Below are 19574 nucleotides of genomic sequence, written 5' to 3' on the forward strand. Positions count from 1 at the left end.
AGTATTTAATTATTTACCTTGTTTGAAATTTTAGAATAAATATGTAAAATTTGTAAATGATGTGTTATTTTGGTCGAGAAAGATTATCTAATATTTATAGCTGTTTAATAATATAGATGATAAAATTAACTATTATAAAATTAAAATCTGTTATGAGATGATGAGTTTATATATAAACTCTTTTAAGCAGTTTGAGAGTGTGTGTAAAAATCGAGAAATAATCTAATAAAAAAGAGTGTAACCTAAGTCACACATAAAACATATTTAATAATAAAATAAGTTACAATAAAACAAATTATACTTATAACATATTTCTATTAAGATATATGGTCAAATGTCATTTCAAAAGGTCAATAGCGTGGTCTATTTAAGAACATATATTGTAATTATTAAAGAAGGATGTGGCTAAGTAAACTAATCCAAGCTAGGAGCTCTATTTATTTGTTAATTGTCCGGTGTTTCCTCTATCTTTTGCTTTCATATTCTTGTTCAACGTTGGATGAACATGCATGCATATGAACTTTTTGAAAGCAACTGATGCAAGTGTTTCAATCGTGTTATAAGTTACAAATCTAAAATGGCGTGTCTAATCCAATCTATGACTCTTTGCAGGGGGGCGGTTTGATACCAGAGAAAAACCTTCCTTGCTTCAAAGTGACATTTGCTGCATTTACAGTGAGTAAAATTTGACTTTGCTACATCATTTGCAGTGCATAGGAGTACTAATTCCACAATTCAGATTTAGTAGGTAACGCTTGATCTTAGGAGAGCATAGTTGTGAACCTTAGTGCAAAAAAACAGAGTGGGTGCTGCTTCAGGGCGCATGTGTAAGTAGCTCAACTGAAAGAAGGAATGCACACTCTCAAGGAACCACTTAAGCCATTTACTAGCATTGAACACATCGTCAGATAAACAGTTCAAGTTGAAGTGTCATGTCAACAAGTTATAACCTGCTTTCGACAATCTGGAGCATCAGGAAATAGTGAAGCAGTACACAGGAACTGATCAGATTGCAGATTGCAGTCTTCAGGGGTATACAAAATCGTTATACATTTTTTGAACTTATGATTCATCTTGCATAGTACGTGCACAAATGACGTCATACAAAAAGTGATCCACAAATCCACAATTACTAATCCAGTATACTAGGTTTAACATTTTGAGACGGGGAAGCATCCATCCCATTACACAACTTTTGATAAAGTGTCAGGAAGTTGGGCCTGCTGTGAATTGAGCAAAAGCAGTTTGAAATGCTGAAAGATTACAACAATTATTATTGTCACAAACTCACAACTCACTGGGAGCGGTCCCATCAAACGACTAATACAAAGATATGCCCTTGTTTAGGATAGCAAAAGCTAACTGAACAGCGAATCCATTTTTTCAAATCAGCAAACATTCCACAGAAGCATAAAAAGAGCACAACCTAGTAGAGTTCTTCCTCCTTGTGGGTGTGGATGACGCAATCCGCCTTGGGGTATGAAATGCAGGTCAGAAGATATCCCTCGTCCATCTGATTATCGTCAAGGAAGGATCCTTCCGACTGATCGACCTCTCCCGATGACATCTTGCCCGCACATGTGGAGCATGATCCAGCACGGCACGAGAATGGCAGCTCCACCCCGGCAGTCTCGGCGGACTCGAGAATGTAGGCGTCTTCAGGGGCATCAAACTCATGCTCCACACCGTCCGGGCCTATGAGCTTGACCTTGTGCACGGCGGTTGCGGACGCCCTGAACCTGTTGGAGGTCCTTAGGCTCGACTTGCTCGATGCTTGCTTCGCATAACCAACGAAGGAAGGGCTCCTGATCGCCGGAGAAATGGCCCGGGAACTGGCGCCGGATTTAGGAAAGCACAGTCTTGGAGCGGTTGCAGTTGACATCTTGCTAGTCCTGATGAATTAGAAAGAAACCACAAATGTGAAATGCGAAGAATTTGGTAATGCTAAGCGAGTAAAACCCCAGCTAATTTAGGTGAAATTGAGGGTTCGACAAGCCAAAGAATTGCACTTCAGACCGGACGACAACAGTAGCCAGTGCCTGATCCCCGGATGGAAGATCCACAACTAATCTCGCAAACCAACATGAAAATACATGACCAATTACTGCGCCACTATCCCAGTCCACTCTTCACAGTAAGTTACTTAAAGTTGGCATTTGCTAAATCCTTACAAAAGCCCCACCTCCTGTTGTGAGGGACAGCAGTATCCCAGTTCATTCTCGAGAGTTATCAAACCTGGAGAAGTTCCTAAAAGTTGACCCATTCCTACATCCCACAAAAGCCCCTCCTCGTGTGAGTGCGTGATACTGTGAAAGCCAAGTACGTAGTAGTACTCAGTTACTCACTACCAGAGCGTGGCAATACTACTAGGACAGAATCAGATCCGGCAAAGCGCCAGGACTCTCACGCGCCGGTCACACCAGGAGGAGGAGGCGATCTAAGCCGTACGTAAGGTACGGGAAGATCTCGCCGGCACGAGCAGGGGCCGGGAACAGGCGGAGCGGGATCGAAGAGCGGGGAAGAGAAGAAGGTGGCGGGTCGACGCGTACCTCCCTCTCGACGCGGCGGCGGCGGCGGGTGCTGGAGGAGGGGAGGTCAGGCTGTCCCTTGGATCGCGAGGTGGGTTTGGTCGAGCTGAGTAAAGCCGAGTGAGGTGGGGGTGGGGGCAGGGCGCACGCGCGGCGGCGGTATTAATAGGGGCGCTCCGCTCCGCTCCGCTCTGCGCCTCTGCCTTGTCTCTGGCTCCGGCTGGCTGGCTGGCTGCGCGGGTTTGGCCGGCTGGGCCGTGGGGCGCCGCGGCTGGCTGCGTGGGCGAAAGGGCGCGTGCAGCACCAACAAAATGCCCTTTTTGTTGCTAACAGCCTAACACGACCTGATTAGTTTTTTTTTTCCTGCTAAGGGCACTTGTAATTCCCAAGGATATTTTTGTTACGGCATGTAAGTAATTTGATGATGTGGTAAATTATTTATTAAAAAGAGATTAAAAAAATAAAATTAATGGTGAGAAAGATGAATGAGTCATGTAATAATAAGATATAAAAATTATATTATGAAAGATAATTTTTTAACACGATTGTGAGAGAAATGCCCTTCCACTGCGCCTCTTGCGTGTACGAGCGCGAGCCGCACGGCCCGCACCGTGTCCCTTTGGTAGGGCGGGAGGCCGCTATTGGCAATTGGCGGATGGGACCCACGGGCCGGTGACCACGGTTACCTCATGCGTTCACAAATCACAGCCGCTAAACTCACACAGATTCGTCTAATTATATATCCGTCGATTTCTGATTTGGAAGATTTCGCGATCGCGAGAAGGCAATGGCTAGCGTCTGCCCACAGGGCAAAACGGCCATGTACAAGTGCACAGGCGAGCGAATTTAAACACCAGATTAGGGACAGTCACAAACTTGTACAACGAATCAGTTCGATTCAAGTGCTGCAATTTTTTGGATACAAAGTTGCGGCCAACCTCACGCTTACAGACAAAGTTGCAGGTTCAATCAGGGAATCAAACTGGAAAACACACACAAACAACCCAGCGCCCATGGTTGAACGGAATTGAAAACAGTTCACTAGCAAGCTACAGAGCCACTTGGCTGTGTCACAAGCCCACAATGCATTAAATTCGAGCGCCTTCCTTTGGGTAGAATATATTAACAGGATGGCTACCGTAAAAATCTGGACAGGCTTTATCATCTCACTGACCTGGCCATAGTTGATTACTTGACTGCGCCAGTATCATAATTCACAATACATCGTGTATTCACGTGGCAGGTCTGAACGAAAACGTGGATTGGTGGAGAATCACAGGATATGTCGATGCTGGGCCAGACTAGGAGCAATCAAACTTCAGAAAACCTATGTCTTCATCGAATGGCAGTATGAAGTAGCAAATGATCTTCATAGCACATGGATCCTTCTTCATCAGGAACTATGAAATAGATTGATTGGTAGAATGCAACACATGGCGACACATACACAACAGGGACCAAAACTGGATACTACCCGCAGTCATCTCCCATGCAAAACCAGCAAGCCTGCATGTTGCAGAATCTTACACTTCATTAAAATAATATCCTGTTTTGATGCAGGTAATGAAATTCTGCTAGTTGACTAAAAAGGAAAGATATGGTAATCTATACTCCTTTAAAAGAAGACAATGGGGGTGGTAGTGAATCTGTCATTCCACCACCTATTTTGTTTTCTTTACCAACTACTCTATGTCCTTTAGTGTTAAAAAATAGTTTTTCTATATGTTATTAATATCTTATTTCATCTCAAGAATACAAGTTTATCCCTCTCAAAGAATCTATAAAACATTTGATATACCATTACAAAACATGAGTACTTTGCTAGTAATAGGTAAAATCATGTCAATGGTGTGAAGAGTTTACAACCATGTTGCTTTCATTTCTAGTTTTCATGTATGTTACCACTAACTATTACAAAAATATTCAAATAGAACATTATGGGTACCAAGAAAAATACTAATTAGATGCATGGACTTTACGGTATTAAAAGTGCCCAACATTGCGATGTGAAAGATAGTTTGCTGCTTGAAAGTTGAAATTTATCATCCTTTTGTTTTCAATAGGAGAATGTTCAATCATCAGAAATGCTCAAGAACAGATGGCTTTGGTGCAACTCACCAAGTACAGCAAGTGCAATTAGTAGTACTGTTGCTGACCGAACTTGAAGACGTTTTTGGTGTGTAGAACATTCCAATGTACTTAATCTCCTCTTGATAAGCTCAGGCCAGAAATACATGGCCTGCAAAAATCAATATGAACTATTAGACTATTAGTTATTGCATGGGAAATAAATAGGAAACAACATTTTTTTTAAGTACAGCCTTGTTAGCCCAAAATTGTAGATGGATTGCGATATACTGGTATATAATCAACCAGAAAGTAAAGCAAATGTGGAGAAAACAACACACCCTTCCAGATGGAGGTATATTGAATGAAGGTAGTGTACTTCCATTTCTCAAGCTCTCCAAAACTTCTCCATCTTTCCTCCTCTTTGTAAAGCTCTCATGTCTTCTATTTGTAAACCATAAATTTCTCATAAAACTCTGATATTTCCTGCTCAGTTTGCTCTTGAAATGATGCTTCCTACCTACTGAATCATCAGAATCCAAACTATGCATACTGCTATCATTATGACCCCCTTCACATGCACTTCCCCCACAAGAACATTGAGGTTGGGCTGCTCCTTCCACATCCTTTCCTGAATATCTGAATTCACATGATGTACATTCTTGGCCAGAATGGCAACCATTCACTGCAGGAACACTATCAAGCTTGAGCTCAACAATTTCATCTGTGTCGGTGGAATACAACACATGATTATTGTTTCTGTTGCTACCAGAAAGAAAATAAGCCAATTCATCATGTTCCGTTGAGTATGAATGTTTTGGAGTTCTACTGGAATCAGTCCTAAGACTCTCCAAACTATCTTCCACCTGAGAAATTTGCTCTGCTATAGCTCTGATAAACTGCCTAAATTGCAAGATGGCATTTTCCCTTGAATTCGACTTATTAGACAATGCAGCTGTATTCACTTCTCTCTCAAATTGCTCCAACTGCCAGTTTTAGGAGAATAAAGACCTTAGAACTTTAAATGCATAAGCAGATAGATAACCCAAAAAACCATGCATATATAGATAAGAACTAAAAATATGCTAAAAAAGGAAAGCTTGACTGTGCAAACCTGCCACTTTGTTGTTCCAAGAGCAGTGGACACATCTCTCTCGTACTGTATTGATACATGACGCTTGGTATGTGAAGAATCATCTTGTATCAGTTTTCTTTCGTGCAAGAGCAAGCGATAGACACCCTCCATCCTGTAGACCAACCAAAAATTACATTTCAGCTCTAATTTCTTTTTGTCAGAAGAGGGTCTTATCTGTATACTTGTAGCTCTTAGCTCAATCAAGAGAAAAGAAAAAGACCACATATGGAGAAAGAAGCACTTAGATTTAATGTTTAAATGGTACCACGTGCATGTGGAGGTGTATATGTTACCTCTTGTTACAACTAAAATATGAAATTCAGCTCCCCTTAGGGATGGCTGTGGGTCGATCCATGGAGATTTTAGGGTCGCTTTTAGTTCAACTAAATAAACTACATTTTATTTTGGGGTGAAACTTAGTTCATTTTGTTAAACTAGAGCTGATCCTAAATTACCCGTGAATCGACACATACCCATCCCTAACTCCCCTATAAATGTGGAGTGCAGAAACATGGGCTGATGGCTAGTATTTACCACAGTTACAAAGCAGAATTTGCTATGAAGTAGTAAATGATAATCAAACACAAGACTAGCACCAAAACCTAATTAATTAAGTGTATCCTACTTCTATTTACATGGAAAAATACTCCACGAACCTACCCCAAGCTAAAGCTTAGTAACTGTGAGGGCGTGCACAGAAAAAGTCATTTATGCATCCAGAAAGGAGTGCCTCAAGTCGGAAAGAATTCACATGAAGCTCTAGCCGACGAAATGTTCTCCACCATCAGGCACCAATTCTAAGCGTAGCTTTCTCCTGGTCAGCCAATCCGGCAATCCCGCAGAATTTACATGAACGGGACAAACCGCATCGAAGAATTGAGAACAGGTAGCACGTAATCACGTCGAGCACGCAGCGAATCCTCGCCCCCAAAAAAATGCGCGGCATATCCCGCGAGATTCGCAGACCAAACTACGCGCATAAATCTAGTAGCAAATACACAGATCGAGAGAGTAAGCGTGGGAAGGGAAAGGCCCACGGACCTGTCGGCGGAGTCCTGCACGCACTCGGCGGCGGGGAAGAGCGGATCCGCCTCCCACCGCCCGAAGCCCTCCGCCATCGAGCGGGGTCCGTCCGACCCAACCGCCCCCGCGGCGGCGGCGCCAACAGGCGATACCGCACTCCGAGCAGATTCAAATCCGGCAAGGGGGGACGCGCGCGCGTCGGAAATCTCTCTCTCTCTCTCTCTCTCTCTCTCTCTCCCTCTATTTTCGGGTTGGTGTGGCGTGGCTTCTCGTTCTGGACTTTGCGCTGCGTTGCGTTCCTCGTTGCTTTCCTCTTTCGTTCGGGTTGGTGGTTCATGCCAGCCAAATTTTGCCTGGTGGAAGTTTTGCAGATGAGTGCCTGTGGTAGCTGGTAATTCGGCTTTACTGCTTAATTGAATTCATTTGTTGATTAGTATGGCATGTTACAAAATTACCCCAGATATTTAACGTTTAGAATGAGATAAGATCAAAATTTTAAAATTTAGAAAAACATCTTCTGCAATGCTTGTGTTAAAATGGTACCCTGTAAGACTCCCTCCTCATGTAAAAAAATGTCGTTCTGACAAAATTTGATTAATTTTTAATCCGACCATTCATAATTCCTCTAATGCTTAGTTTAAATATATGACAATAATATATTGATTATCCTCGAAAACACTACTATACTATCATAACTTATTATATTTGATAATTTATTTTAGCATAAAATTGCTTATCAACAATTTTAAGGTTTGTTCAAATATTATTCTAAACGATAATATTTTTGACTAGAGAAAATAGTGTAAACGTTTTGTAAATTTATTATACCATGAGTTTAAAAGTTTAACCAAATTTTTTCTAAAAATTTTCGACATACTAATTTGGTGTGAGTTGATACTGCCACGATGTAATTTTGAAAGTTTAATTAGCATCGGTCGGTGGAGAAACTCTTTTAAGCATTCACCCGCATGCTTGCATGTCATATAAATAGTCATTAAAAATATAAATTTTTTTGGTAAGATATATTAATATGAGATATATCACTCCACAAAGATACAAGTTTAAATTCAACTTCTACAAGTTATAGCAAAAATTAAAAAAAAACTGAAACTAGTGTACGCATATTCACAATTATTTTTGTTGCCACATGTAAAAGTCGAATTTAAACTTATATATCTATAGAGTGATATAACTCATATTAATCTATCTTATCAAATTTTTATATTTTTTGATGACTATTTAGATGACATATGATCAATGGTTGGATATACACAAATGCGTTAAAAACTGCGTCCTCGGTCGGTGCACAAGTGTTCAGTTCAGACGAATCTTGTTGCCAAAGGCTAGGCTAAACCCATGTGTCAATGGACTTAAATCCAGTCCAAACACGCCCAGCCTCCATTGCATCTTATAGTATAATTTTTAAACCAATCCAGATCGAGTAATCATTTGTAAAGTCGAAACCAATTCAATTCAAGGGCACCGCCAATCCAAACCAAAAAAGAAAATAAAAATTGTGTTCAACCCATTCTAAACACACTCCCAATCCAAACAAAATACAAAACAAACCAACTTAAAAAAATATCCCGTTCAAACAGGATAAATTTATAAACTAAATGATAACCGTTGGTATTATCGTCGTCGTGTGACGAGAACAACACAAATGACATGGTAGAGTGCAAGGGAGACATAGAGGGCGGACGAAAATCGGCACCAGTGGCAAGAGGAGCAACAAAGACGGAGATCGGTGTTGCGGACGGCGTTGGTGGAGAGCGCAGTGCGATGCGAAGACACGACGCAAGCATAGAGGAGAGCGCCAGTACGGAAAGAACACGGAGAAGCGACACTGATGCATGAAAGAGCGACCTTAGAGGAGTGGCGCACAACACATAGGAGCGACGACGCCATCACCAAGACACTCCCGTCCGGACAAACTGTTGTTGTATGATAGTACTGCTCCACACGATTGACACCCAATTTGCATTTGTCATCTCCTTCCACACACAGCCTCCAAGAACACACTAAAAGAGATTACGTGGATACCACGTCATCAAGGATTGACTTATCACTACGTCACATAGGACAATACCAAGTTACAAACCACTTAAGAAGACAAATTGATCAAGCTGCCAATATGCCACATGGGGCAAAACTGGGTTACAATTTACAAACGTCTGAAGGAGGCAAATTGATATTCGATGAATGTGATATTTCTAGTTTCGTGGTTGAGAGATGAAAATCGGAGCCGGAGCCGGTAGAAACAAATAAACCTCGTCGAAGCACAAAGCCCATATAGATGGGCCGGAAATTAGACCAAAACTTTCGGCTCTTCTACAATATGGGCCTGACGGCCTCCTGGACGAGACCTCCTAGCCTAAGAGCTGAACCCGGCCGCTTCTTCTCCGGCCACTCGGACCGTGTCGCCGACTCTCCTCGAGTGGCCGCGGCCGCGGCCGCCGGCCACTCTACCCCTTCGAAACCGCACGCCAAACACCGGGCCACTTCCGCCTCTCCGCAAGTCCGAATCCAGCTCGTCTCCTTTCGTCTACCGCCGGCCGCCTCGTTCGACTCCTCCATCGATCATCCTGCAAGGTACCGGTCCACCCCCCCCCCCGGGGGTAATCGCTGCAGTTTCCGTTACCGAGACGCGGTGAATCCTTGAAAGCCCTCTTGTACGTACTCGATCACAGATGCTGCTGGTTAGAATTCCTCTTTCCTGCTTATGGTTTTGCGTTTTCTCCGTTTGAGGGATTGATATTCAGGCGAAAAATAGGAGTGCTAGGTTAGTGTATGAACTCAGGTTTCCCTCTCTGCCATGAATTTACCAGATTGCAGGTTAAGCATGGGAATTCTCCGCTGGGCCTCTTTGCGCTGTAGAAACCGCGTTTTCTGATCTTTGTTTGCTCTGTTGAACCTTACCTGTGGTAAAATTGGCCTACATTTAAAGCCGTCGGTGGACTGCATCTTTTGTTACCGAGTAGGTGCATGTGAGCAACTTTGAAACGATTTGGCCTGCAAGGGTCCTTCCTGCATTTGAGAATTTGGCAGAACTATGCCGGATGGCAGGACGGGTACCTTAGTAGGCTCAGAGCCTCACGCTCTATGGAGCCTTGGAATGATTGCAAGTTGTTGCCATGCGTCCACATCGCAAAGAAACATGCCATGCATCCATTCATGATTCATGGTGCTCGTTCTGAGTCTAGAAAGTATTTGAATAGCACAAGATGGTACTTAAACCTCGTTTTAAGATTTCCCAAACTGTTGTTATTTCATTTGAATAAGACTGGCCCTTTCATCAGCTTCCATTAAACCATGCCTTACTTCAGTTGAAGTACTTTTTATATGTTGTAAGGGTTCATTTTGGAATCGACCTGTTAATTACTTACGGCTCGATTTGCACAAAACTTTCCTATCAGCATTATTCTTAAGCTATATATTGCAGCTCTGCAGGCAATGCAAATCCACTTTTTTTGGGGCCCTTTTTCTCTTGTTTGTTTCCATTGTCTCTCATGTCCTTCTGACTGCTACCTTCTCTCTGGTCACTAGCTTTCAGTTTTATTGAGGTGGATCTCACTGTTCACTAGGGCTGCAAATATTGGCCATTTATGGACCACAATAGTTATAGCCCCACAAAACTAGTTTTCTTTCTGGTAAAAAGGAACTACTTGTTTTCTTATCTAGTTCTACTTTTCAAACTCTTCAATTTCTTCTATTTCATTGAGAAATAATAATTTTATTAAACTTTTGAGTTCATTTACCTTGTTTTATTTTTTTCGTAACTTCACTCAGAAAATTTTGTCGAGGCGCTTAATCCCATGACACAAGGGCCAGGTATGTTTGGTTATTCTTCAATAGAATCTTATATATACTAGCTTTTTGCTCCAGTATTGTTACCGATGACAAATTCATATACATGATTTATTCTCAAATCTAAAATTTGTATACATGATTAATTCAGGTAAAGCCACTGACATATACACATGCAAAGAATGTCATTTTTAAAAATAAAATTGAAAACAATATTACTTGTTAATGTATACGTATTCACATTTTTTTTTGTGGGTACTAGGTGTAAAAAATATATATCAGCCCCAACTCCATTATAAGATGAAAGAGCAACTATATCTGATCACCATGTCCCAATTCCCAAGATTTATATATTGACATCAAACTATCTAACAAAAGGAAAATATATCGCCAAATTAACATTTACTAAGCTTGTAAACCCATTTTCTGACGCCAATACAGAGCCCAGTGAGCCTTTATTAAGTATATAATAAAGGAAAATTTATATCTTAAAGAAAAGAATAAAAAAGTATATCATTTTCTTTGCCTTTAAACCCTTTTAATCCCTTTAATAGGATGCCTCTCGTGCCGTCAGGCCATCCTTTGGTTTAACCGTGATCAGTCCTTGTAAAGAAAATGATTTACTGACATGGAATTCAGTCTGCAAAAGTTAGAAATAGTTATAATTATACTTTTCCTTCAATCTGTTATTATGTATGATGATCTCTTTTAGCTTTTTTCTATTTACATTTTTAGGAGTCCTATTTTACACGTTTAATGACGAAATGCATCCTACAGCTCTGAAGTCTGAATCCTGTGATTAGATGAGGGCTGTTGGCTTTCTTAACACCATATTCCTACCTTAACACCCACAACTTACAGTTTCAATAATGCTGATCTACCAGAGTTCAGAGATCAATCCACTTATGATTTTTACAGGTTTAAATGAACTTCAAATTTCTGAAAATTTCTACAACTTCCTGTGAATTGAAATGGCTAAGATGCAAGGTTTGATCTCCTGTGCTACCATTTTGTATAGAATAATATCTTGTCATGTGCATAGATATACACATGCACATTGTTAAGTACTCCTACTTAGTTATACACATGCACATTGTTAGGTACTTACGTATGTCCATGAGAAATTTCAGTTGGAAGCTGTTGGGAATCTATAAAACTTTACACAAATTTATCATCTCGCATGCTATATTTGAATAGAAAACTTAAAAGTATGGGTGCGTTCTTTGCCCTAAGCTTTTTACTCGGCTTTTGCATGCACGCTTCTCAAATAGTTAAATGGTGTATTTTTTGCAAAAGAAAATATAGAAGTTCGTCATATTACATTTCTAAACTAGTTTTTCCACTTTGCAGTAGTTTAATTACACTGTTTACACCATTAATAGCTATCAAAAAATAATATTTCATCTTTCATCTTCAGCCGGAAAAGAATGCTGCCGTGTCTGAAAAACAATTGGCTGGTTACTGCATTGTATATTTAGTGTTATGCCCAGGTTATTCATCATTATCCACAAGTATGTTTTATCTTTGCAAATATTCTCCTTTTCTCATGGCTGCATTGGACTCCAATACAAGAGTCAGAGGGGTGAAGCAAAGAAATCGTAGTAAATGATCTCTACTGGCCTCTGTAGCCAAAGGATTCAGCAAATCTGAGCAGACCTCACGAGTCAGGAGCTTTCCAGTGAGTATAAATGCATCTTCGCTTCACCGCACCACACTTTCTCTCATATATATACTGGAGGCCCTACTTTATCCAAAGGGTCAAGCACTAATAAGTTAATTAAGCGGCAACTTGGTCACTACACATATTCTCATAATCGATAGTGATGTATAGCATTTCCAAACAGAGAAACAAGGCCATTCTAGAATAAAATTTCCTTTTGACAGAGAAAGCTTCAGTATTTGGTGCATGACAAGGTGGACATGCATGGATCCTCATGGCCAATTTGTTCTTTGGAAATGGAATCCCTTCCTCTCATCTCTCCCCACTTTTGCTTCAATGATCATTTTGCTGAGAGTACTTGCTATCTCAGAGGAAAGGCCAGAGCACAGAGGGCAGTCAGTGAGAAATGAAAGGTGGTTACAAGCGGTAGAGTAGGAGACAGAAATCCTGACAGGGAAAGGCCTACAACTACAAGGCTACTAGCTAGGCTATCACTCATCTCACCTCTCTCTCTGTAGGCTGTGAAAACTGAAAATATAGAGAGGCAGGCTCGTAGGGCATGTTCAAAAGGACACAAGATCTTCTTTGTGGTACAGTAGTAGATGAAACTCCAAGGGGGATTCGATTTGCCAGTGTGGGAGAAGACAAACAGGAAACGAAGCAACATCCTATCATATGGTACTTATATATGCTCTCCCTTCCTCAGTTCCTCTATCTCCCTTCTCTTGAATATGGCAACACTTCAATGCATGGTGCATGCATATGTGAACCTAGCTCACTAGTCTAGCCTCTTCTTCTAAGTTGAGAGTTCTGCTCATTGACATGGTGCAAGGTGAGGGGAGTTCTTGGAGGATGGCAAATGATCATGATAGAGCAGTACCGCACAACCAAGCAGTTGCATATGGAATCCAAGGCCATGCTGTTCTTGCTGCACCACCTGCCAACTTCCTGTACTGCCGCTTCCCTCTCTAGTCTCTATCTCCCTATCTACACTGTTCTTCTCTTTCAACTAATAGTACATGCATAGACAGCACAGCTAAAGTTCTTTTGCAACTAGGTACTAGTTTTCAAGTCCTGCAGTTGCTTTAAAGTATCGTTTCTCCTCGCCTCTTTTTAACCATCTTTATAACCAACTCCCCTGCTCTATATATATCCAAGCTTCCTCTCACTGGATTACACCTCCTCTCGCAATCCAAATAGTTTCTTAATGCCTAAGGCCTGGATCCTGTAAGTGATTTGCTTACCCTCATGCTACATATCTTTTAGCTCTCATCCTTATCTAACCCTCATAGGCTCACACTCAGTGCTTGCCTTTACATTGTTGAAAAGTTCAGTTTTTATCTGCTCGTCCATATATTGCATATGGCCATTAAGCCTATTGGTTACCACTGGTGCTGAATCCTGTGCTCTACTGCTTGGTCCAGGGAGTTGCAACCTGCAGCTGCTGCCTACTTTGGTGAGTTGGAGAAGGCCCTTATCCATGGCAGCAGTGCTGGTGCTGGTGTCGATCCTGGCATGATCCAAAGTGATGCGTACAAAGAGTGTAAGACTGCCTTTCCTCTACACCTCTTATCTTTCTCTTTCTCCAAACCTTAACCACCTAGAGAAAGGTTCTTTCTTTGCCTCCCTACCAACAGCACCACATACATAGGCACAGCTTGTCTTGCCTTTTTCCTTGCCATACACAGTCATGAACACTGGTTACATGTAACTGGGAGGCAGCATAAATGGTGTGATCCCACAACTCCCTACATCTTGTTTCTGTCTTCTTTCTTTGTCTACATTTTTGCAACCTCTTGGGGAAAAGAGAGAGTGATTGACAAGGCCTTTAATTCCGTTTGTATGTATGCAGCAGCAGGATATCTTGCAGCTAGGCCCCCCACACTGGAGATCTTCCCTTCATGGCCAATGAGTCATCTACAGGATCCATACAGTGTAAGCACTGCTTCTCTTGATCAGTTACAGTCGCGTACAGTTTCTTACTGACCACAACAGAAAAAAAGGTGTTCTTGGTTAATTAGCTGCTCACTGTCTGCTCCTCTTGTTTCTTTGATTAATTGCTTCACAGCAGAATTCGCAGTCAGTAGGGAGCACCACTGACTCGAGCTCAGCTCAGAACACAATGTCACAGGCCGAGTTGGTGTCCCCAGTAAGCATGAGGTCCGACTCTGGGCAGGAACAGCAACAACAGGAGGTATTGATGGTGACCATTGATGATTACAACTACAAACAAGGACTTGGAGCAGCAATAGCTACTGCACCAAGCTTTCAGCAACATGCAGGAGGCCTAGACATGGTAACAGTGACATTCTGATACTTTGTCGATCTTGTCGTCTTCGTGTATTAAACCAATGCAAACTGGAGCTTTTGTTTGTTTCCTTAGGATCCTGCTAGCACGATTTAATTATGTAAGCTTTAATTTGGCTTTAGGATTTTTAGATTATGATTTCTGTACCATACATGCCTTTGTTAGGGTGCTAATGTTGTTATTAGAAGGGAAATGGTATTTTCTAGAACGACTAGAGAGTTGGCATAGGTTAAGCATGATCTATGGCAGACTCACCCAGGCCGTCCTAATGGTCCGGTGGATCTTCTCTCCTGGTTCTGAATGGAAGCAGTATGATTTTATCCCCATGAACTGTAACTTTGGAAAAGAGAAAGAAGCAATACTAGCATATAACGGCTACTCTTCTTAGAAGGAAGCAACGGTTAAACAGTTGCTTGTGAAAAGGTAGTATAGTGACACTGAACAGGAGTTTTTGCTCCAATACGATGTTGGAAAAGGTTGCTCACTGTATATCTAGCATTTCACACTGTTCTAACTACCTTTGGTGTGCTTGGTGCAGAGGAAGCATGGATCCATAAGAAAAGACGGAAAACTGTTAGATGCCAAGGTGTGATTGTATTTGGTGTCAGAGTTATGCCTTGCTTCGCCCTGCAATTGTACCATAATCTAACTTGTACAGTTCCATATTCTCAGACTGAAAGGAGATTGGCTCAGAACAGAGAAGCTGCAAGAAAGAGCAGGCTGAGGAAAAAGGTGCAAAACAAAAAAGTAACAAAGTTCACTTTTTTTTTTAGGAAACCATGTCTGACAAAGAATTTACACATATGTCGCAGGCATATGTGCAGCAACTTGAGACAAGTCGCATTAGGCTTCAGCAAATCGAACAAGAGCTTCAGAGAGCACGCTCACAGGTTCCAACTCGGCTTACAAGACGGCAACATCTAATACTACTGTGTTTACAAAAGGTTGGCTTATTCTATGAGACTCCAATTATTGCAGGGCTCGTTTCCTGGAGGATCCAGTGCACCTGGAGATATGAGTTCGGGTAACCATCTCATCTACTACACTGGTACTTACCAGCTTCACGGTGTTAACAGTTGTTTCAAAGAGCTCGTGTTTTTTTTTCACTTTTACAGGTGCCGTAATGTTTGACATGGAGTACACCCGATGGCTAGACGACGACAGCAAATACATGGCAGAGCTTCAGGGCGCGCTACAGGCCCAACTCCCCGACGGAAACCTTGGCGCCATCGTTGAAGAATGCATGCGCCACTACGACGAACTGTTCCACATTAGGGCCGTGCTTGCCGGCTCCGATGTGTTCCACCTGATGACCGGCATGTGGGCGGCGCCGGCCGAGCGGTGCTTCCTCTGGATGGCCGGTTTCCGGCCTTCAGAAATTCTCAAAGTAGACAACATATAAATTTTTTTTCTCAGAACCCATGCACGATTATTAAGGCGATGCTAAACGCGGGCCTTGTCTGTGATTTGCCTTTTCACCAGATGCTGATACCTCAGCTTGATCCACTGACGGAGCAGCAGCTGATGGGGATGTGCAGCCTGCAGCAGTCGTCGGAGCAGACAGAGGAGGCGCTCGCGCAGGGGCTTCAGCAACTGCACCAGTCACTGGCCGATGCGGTGGGCGCCGGTCCTCTCAACGACGGTGCAGACGTCGCCAACTACACCGGCCTCATGGCCCTAGCTCTTGGCAGGCTCGAGAACCTCGAGAGCTTTTATCGGCAGGTCAGTATTTCCTCTTCTTCGTGGTCCGTACATCCTGCTTGTCAACATCTTTGCTTGCAGCATGATTAACCATTTTCTGAACACGCGAGAAATTTACCGATGTGCAGAGCGATAGAACTGTACTATCTGAAATTTAAATTATTTTAATTTCAAGGAAGTATAAATTTAGCACTGAGTTTCATCTGCCTCTTGCAAAAGGAAAAAAAAAATGGAGGTCCATCTCTTCTATTTTACTAGAAACATGCAATGGTGTAAGCTGTAGCATGGCTAACCATGCGTGATTAACTGGGTAAAACATGAAGGTAAGCACCATTAGCACCTTGTAGTATGGATGATTATTATGTTGTGTACTGCTAACTCTGCTGCAAATATGATGTTAGCAGTGCTAATTACTTGGTTTAGATCTTATTGTGTAAAACAAATGTCTCCCATATACACAAACACTTATCACGGCCTAACATTAAGCCTAAGTAGGTATTATGCTCACTTTGACTTGTAGAAATTATTCTGTGGGTCTATGCTCTTCTTGCTGGTCATATTTCTTGTTTAAAACATAGGCAGATACACAAACATATGTATGAAAAGTGTATTATGGATGCCTATCTGTCCAATTCATCAATCGTAGTCAAGAAAAGGACACAATCGCCTGAACTTCACTTCAGCACTCTGAAATGACTCAGAGGTTCCTTGAATTAAACTAGTATTATCCTACGTCATCAAAGGAGTAAATAAAAGGGAGTTTCTGTCTTTTTATTTGTTCTGTCCTCTGCCCCTTAGAATTCGAAAAAAGAGGAGATTGGGACTTCCGATTGCCCCCACCTTTTATTTCATTCTCCTTTTCAGATATGTACGAATACTATTTAATTTTACAAATATGCATCATCATGCTGCAGTTACCATATTACCGCCGTTATCAACGCGATATGTAGCCGGTGCTACCGTTACATTTCCTGTCAATTTACTTGCCATATATCCATATCTGCAAACTGACTTCTGTCTCCCCATGTGCCATTGCAAACGAAGGCTGATAATCTGAGGCAGGAAACCCTGCATCACATGCGGCGTATTCTCACAACTAGGCAGACAGCCCGGTGTTTCCTATCCATTGGAGAGTATCATCGCCGTCTTCGTGCTCTCAGCTCCCTCTGGGCTTCACGTCCTCACGAGTAAGTCACAACTTCTGTCCATGCACTGACAGAAACACTCAAGGACTCGTGATTTGAGCCATTGCTGCAAAATATTGCATCTGATCTGATTCGCTGCATTGCATTCCGGCAGAAACTTCACCGCGACAGAGAATGCCAGCCCGACAGGAACTGAATTCCAGGTTATTCAGCAATCTCAGCAAAATCAATTCTCCGGGTTTTGACGCCTGTCCAGGAGGGTACAAATTCTGCCAGCAGCGAGGTGAGAGCGAGAGCGAGAGCGAGAGAAATGGAGCGAATGTAATGTTCTACCATTAAGATATTGAGAAAGGAACACCACTAGGCAGAAAGTTGGGGCTTGAGGCGGCTCGATCACTTGCTATGTTCCAATGGCTCTTGAATTGAATGAAGGGTTAGCTCTAAGCTTTTAAAGAAAAAACATTAGTGCAAACAGCAAAGCAAAGAGACTGAGGAAAAGCTAAAGAGCCGTTGCGACATGGAAATTATGTGCATTGTTGTTCTTCAGTACTACCAAAATTCGATTGGGAAATTAATTAACAAAATGTAAGGCCCAGGTTCGTGTGACTCCGGCCGAGGCCCAACTTCCCCTGATGGTTGAGCCAGCAGCATCCATTGGGGGATTTGTGGTATTGGGCCTCACCGAGGGCCCTGCCGGAGCAGTGGCCGTCTCCGTTCGTTTCCGTTGCCGTCGACGTCGGCTCTCGTCGTGCTTGATCCGTTCGAGGTAGACAGCTTTTAGCTGGCCTGCCGCCTGCCAAAAGTCCGGTCTTGCTGAATGAATGAACGGCTCTCGGTCACCAGCAACCAGTCCAACCAATGACCAGCCAGAGACCTTCGCCACGCCACGCACAAACACATGCGCGCGTGAAATGGGAGCGTGTATCAGATTCAGGCGACGCATGTACATGTCGTCGTCGCCGGTCTCTCAGGCGGCTGCAGCCTGGCTGTCTGTCCGACTCGCCCACTATTAATTCCGTTGCTTTGGGCGTCCAGGCAGGTAGTAATAATGCTACCTCGTCTAGCCGTCTAGCTACTCGATCCAGACGGTGCCGCCACCTCCACTACGGCCAAAACCCTTCTTCCTAACGTATGTTCTGTATTTTCTTTGTTTTCTATGCACACGTTTCTCAAACTGATAAACAATATTTTTTTAGAAAGATTTATAGAAAATTTGCTTCAAAAATTCATATCAGATTATTTTTAAGTTTTTATAATTAATAATTAATTAATTATATACTAATCTCCTGCTATATTTTTCACGGCAGTTTATAGCGTCAACAAAGAACACAACGTTACGAGAGAGGAGAGGCCCGTGGTTCCATGTGTAGCTCACCAAGTTAGAGCAAGCAGTCCAGTTTTAGAGAGATGATCCCGCGCTAGGAGTCTACCACTACTCCCTCTAATATATATAAAATATGAAAAATATTATGCTTAGCTGACAAGAGAAATTATATTGAGAAACAAGTCGTTATATTTTAGAATAAATTTTTGAATAATATAAGTTATTATATTTTGAGACGGATGAAATATACCCTAAACTACTACTCCATTTGATTCATATTATGAGATTTTCTAGTATTACGTAAATTTATCTAGTAATTGATGTTTATTTGTATATGTGTCTAATTTATTAGTATCCATATAAATCTAAGGAAAGAAAGAATTACTATATATTATGGAACGGCTACTCCTTCTAAGTTGTTTAGTATAAATAAGGTTAAGCTAGAAAATCACACATTAATAAATGAGATTTGTTTGTGGGTGACATGCTAGGTGAGGTAGGATAGGAAAAAAAATTAATCCATCAATTTAAATTTTGCTTCACAGTATAATAATTTCTAACATTATTCACACTACTAATTATCTAGTCTATCACTTCATATTTAGTTATTTTTCCATCTTACCTCTCCCTACTCTACCACTTTCATTTATCGCATATTTGTTAAGGTGCATTAAGTTTTTTCTTTTAACATTAATCTATGGTAAATAACATTGAAACTTGTATGTTTGAACGGAGGAAGTAAATGGCAAAGTAATGGAAGGAGCAAGCCACACTATAAATAGTGTTATAAATATTTATACATTAGACTAATATTTAAATCCTAAAGATCTTATATTTTAACATAAAGAGAGTAGATAGTACTATCTTTTTTCTTGT

At 41.7% G+C, this 19574-nt stretch overlaps 3 protein-coding genes across 19 annotated transcripts; 1 reads left to right on the top strand and 2 right to left on the bottom strand.

The window, feature by feature from the left end:
* Window positions 1-1226: 1226 nt before the first annotated feature.
* Window positions 1227-2675, bottom strand: LOC102702192 (ferredoxin-6, chloroplastic). The gene is made up of 2 exons (XM_006654411.3): window positions 2550-2675; window positions 1227-1892 (listed from the first exon to the last, which is right to left on the bottom strand). Exon 2 carries the CDS (start codon window positions 1880-1882, stop codon window positions 1427-1429), a length of 456 nt encoding a protein of 151 aa, XP_006654474.1. The 5' UTR covers window positions 1883-1892; window positions 2550-2675; the 3' UTR covers window positions 1227-1426.
* A 700-nt stretch (window positions 2676-3375) lies between these two features.
* Window positions 3376-7053, bottom strand: LOC102702470. The gene is made up of 5 exons (XM_006654412.3): window positions 6772-7053; window positions 5710-5842; window positions 4937-5581; window positions 4647-4767; window positions 3376-4034 (listed from the first exon to the last, which is right to left on the bottom strand). Exons 1-5 carry the CDS (start codon window positions 6846-6848, stop codon window positions 4009-4011), a joined length of 1002 nt encoding a protein of 333 aa, XP_006654475.1. The 5' UTR covers window positions 6849-7053; the 3' UTR covers window positions 3376-4008.
* A 2155-nt stretch (window positions 7054-9208) lies between these two features.
* On the top strand, window positions 9209-17961 carry LOC102702756 (transcription factor TGAL5). 17 transcript variants are annotated; one of them, XM_015837706.2, is made up of 19 exons: window positions 9209-9345; window positions 10543-10584; window positions 11479-11547; window positions 11661-12050; window positions 12139-12238; window positions 12445-12898; window positions 13053-13170; window positions 13379-13447; window positions 13645-13763; window positions 14073-14155; window positions 14289-14516; window positions 15067-15114; window positions 15201-15260; window positions 15341-15418; window positions 15507-15552; window positions 15644-15915; window positions 16011-16250; window positions 17274-17416; window positions 17529-17961. In XM_015837706.2, exons 6-19 carry the CDS (start codon window positions 12823-12825, stop codon window positions 17617-17619), a joined length of 1671 nt encoding a protein of 556 aa, XP_015693192.1. In that variant the 5' UTR covers window positions 9209-9345; window positions 10543-10584; window positions 11479-11547; window positions 11661-12050; window positions 12139-12238; window positions 12445-12822; the 3' UTR covers window positions 17620-17961. The 17 variants fall into 17 exon arrangements, with proteins under 17 accessions (XP_015693192.1, XP_015693194.1, XP_015693188.1 ...); XM_015837708.2 differs by having other exon boundaries at window positions 11978-12050; XM_015837702.2 differs by having other exon boundaries at window positions 11661-12238.
* The last annotated feature ends 1613 nt before the right edge of the window (window positions 17962-19574 follow it).

The sequence above is a fragment of the Oryza brachyantha genome, chromosome 5 (genome assembly GCF_000231095.2).
Source record: "Oryza brachyantha chromosome 5, ObraRS2, whole genome shotgun sequence".
Classification (NCBI taxonomy): Eukaryota; Viridiplantae; Streptophyta; class Magnoliopsida; order Poales; family Poaceae; genus Oryza; species Oryza brachyantha.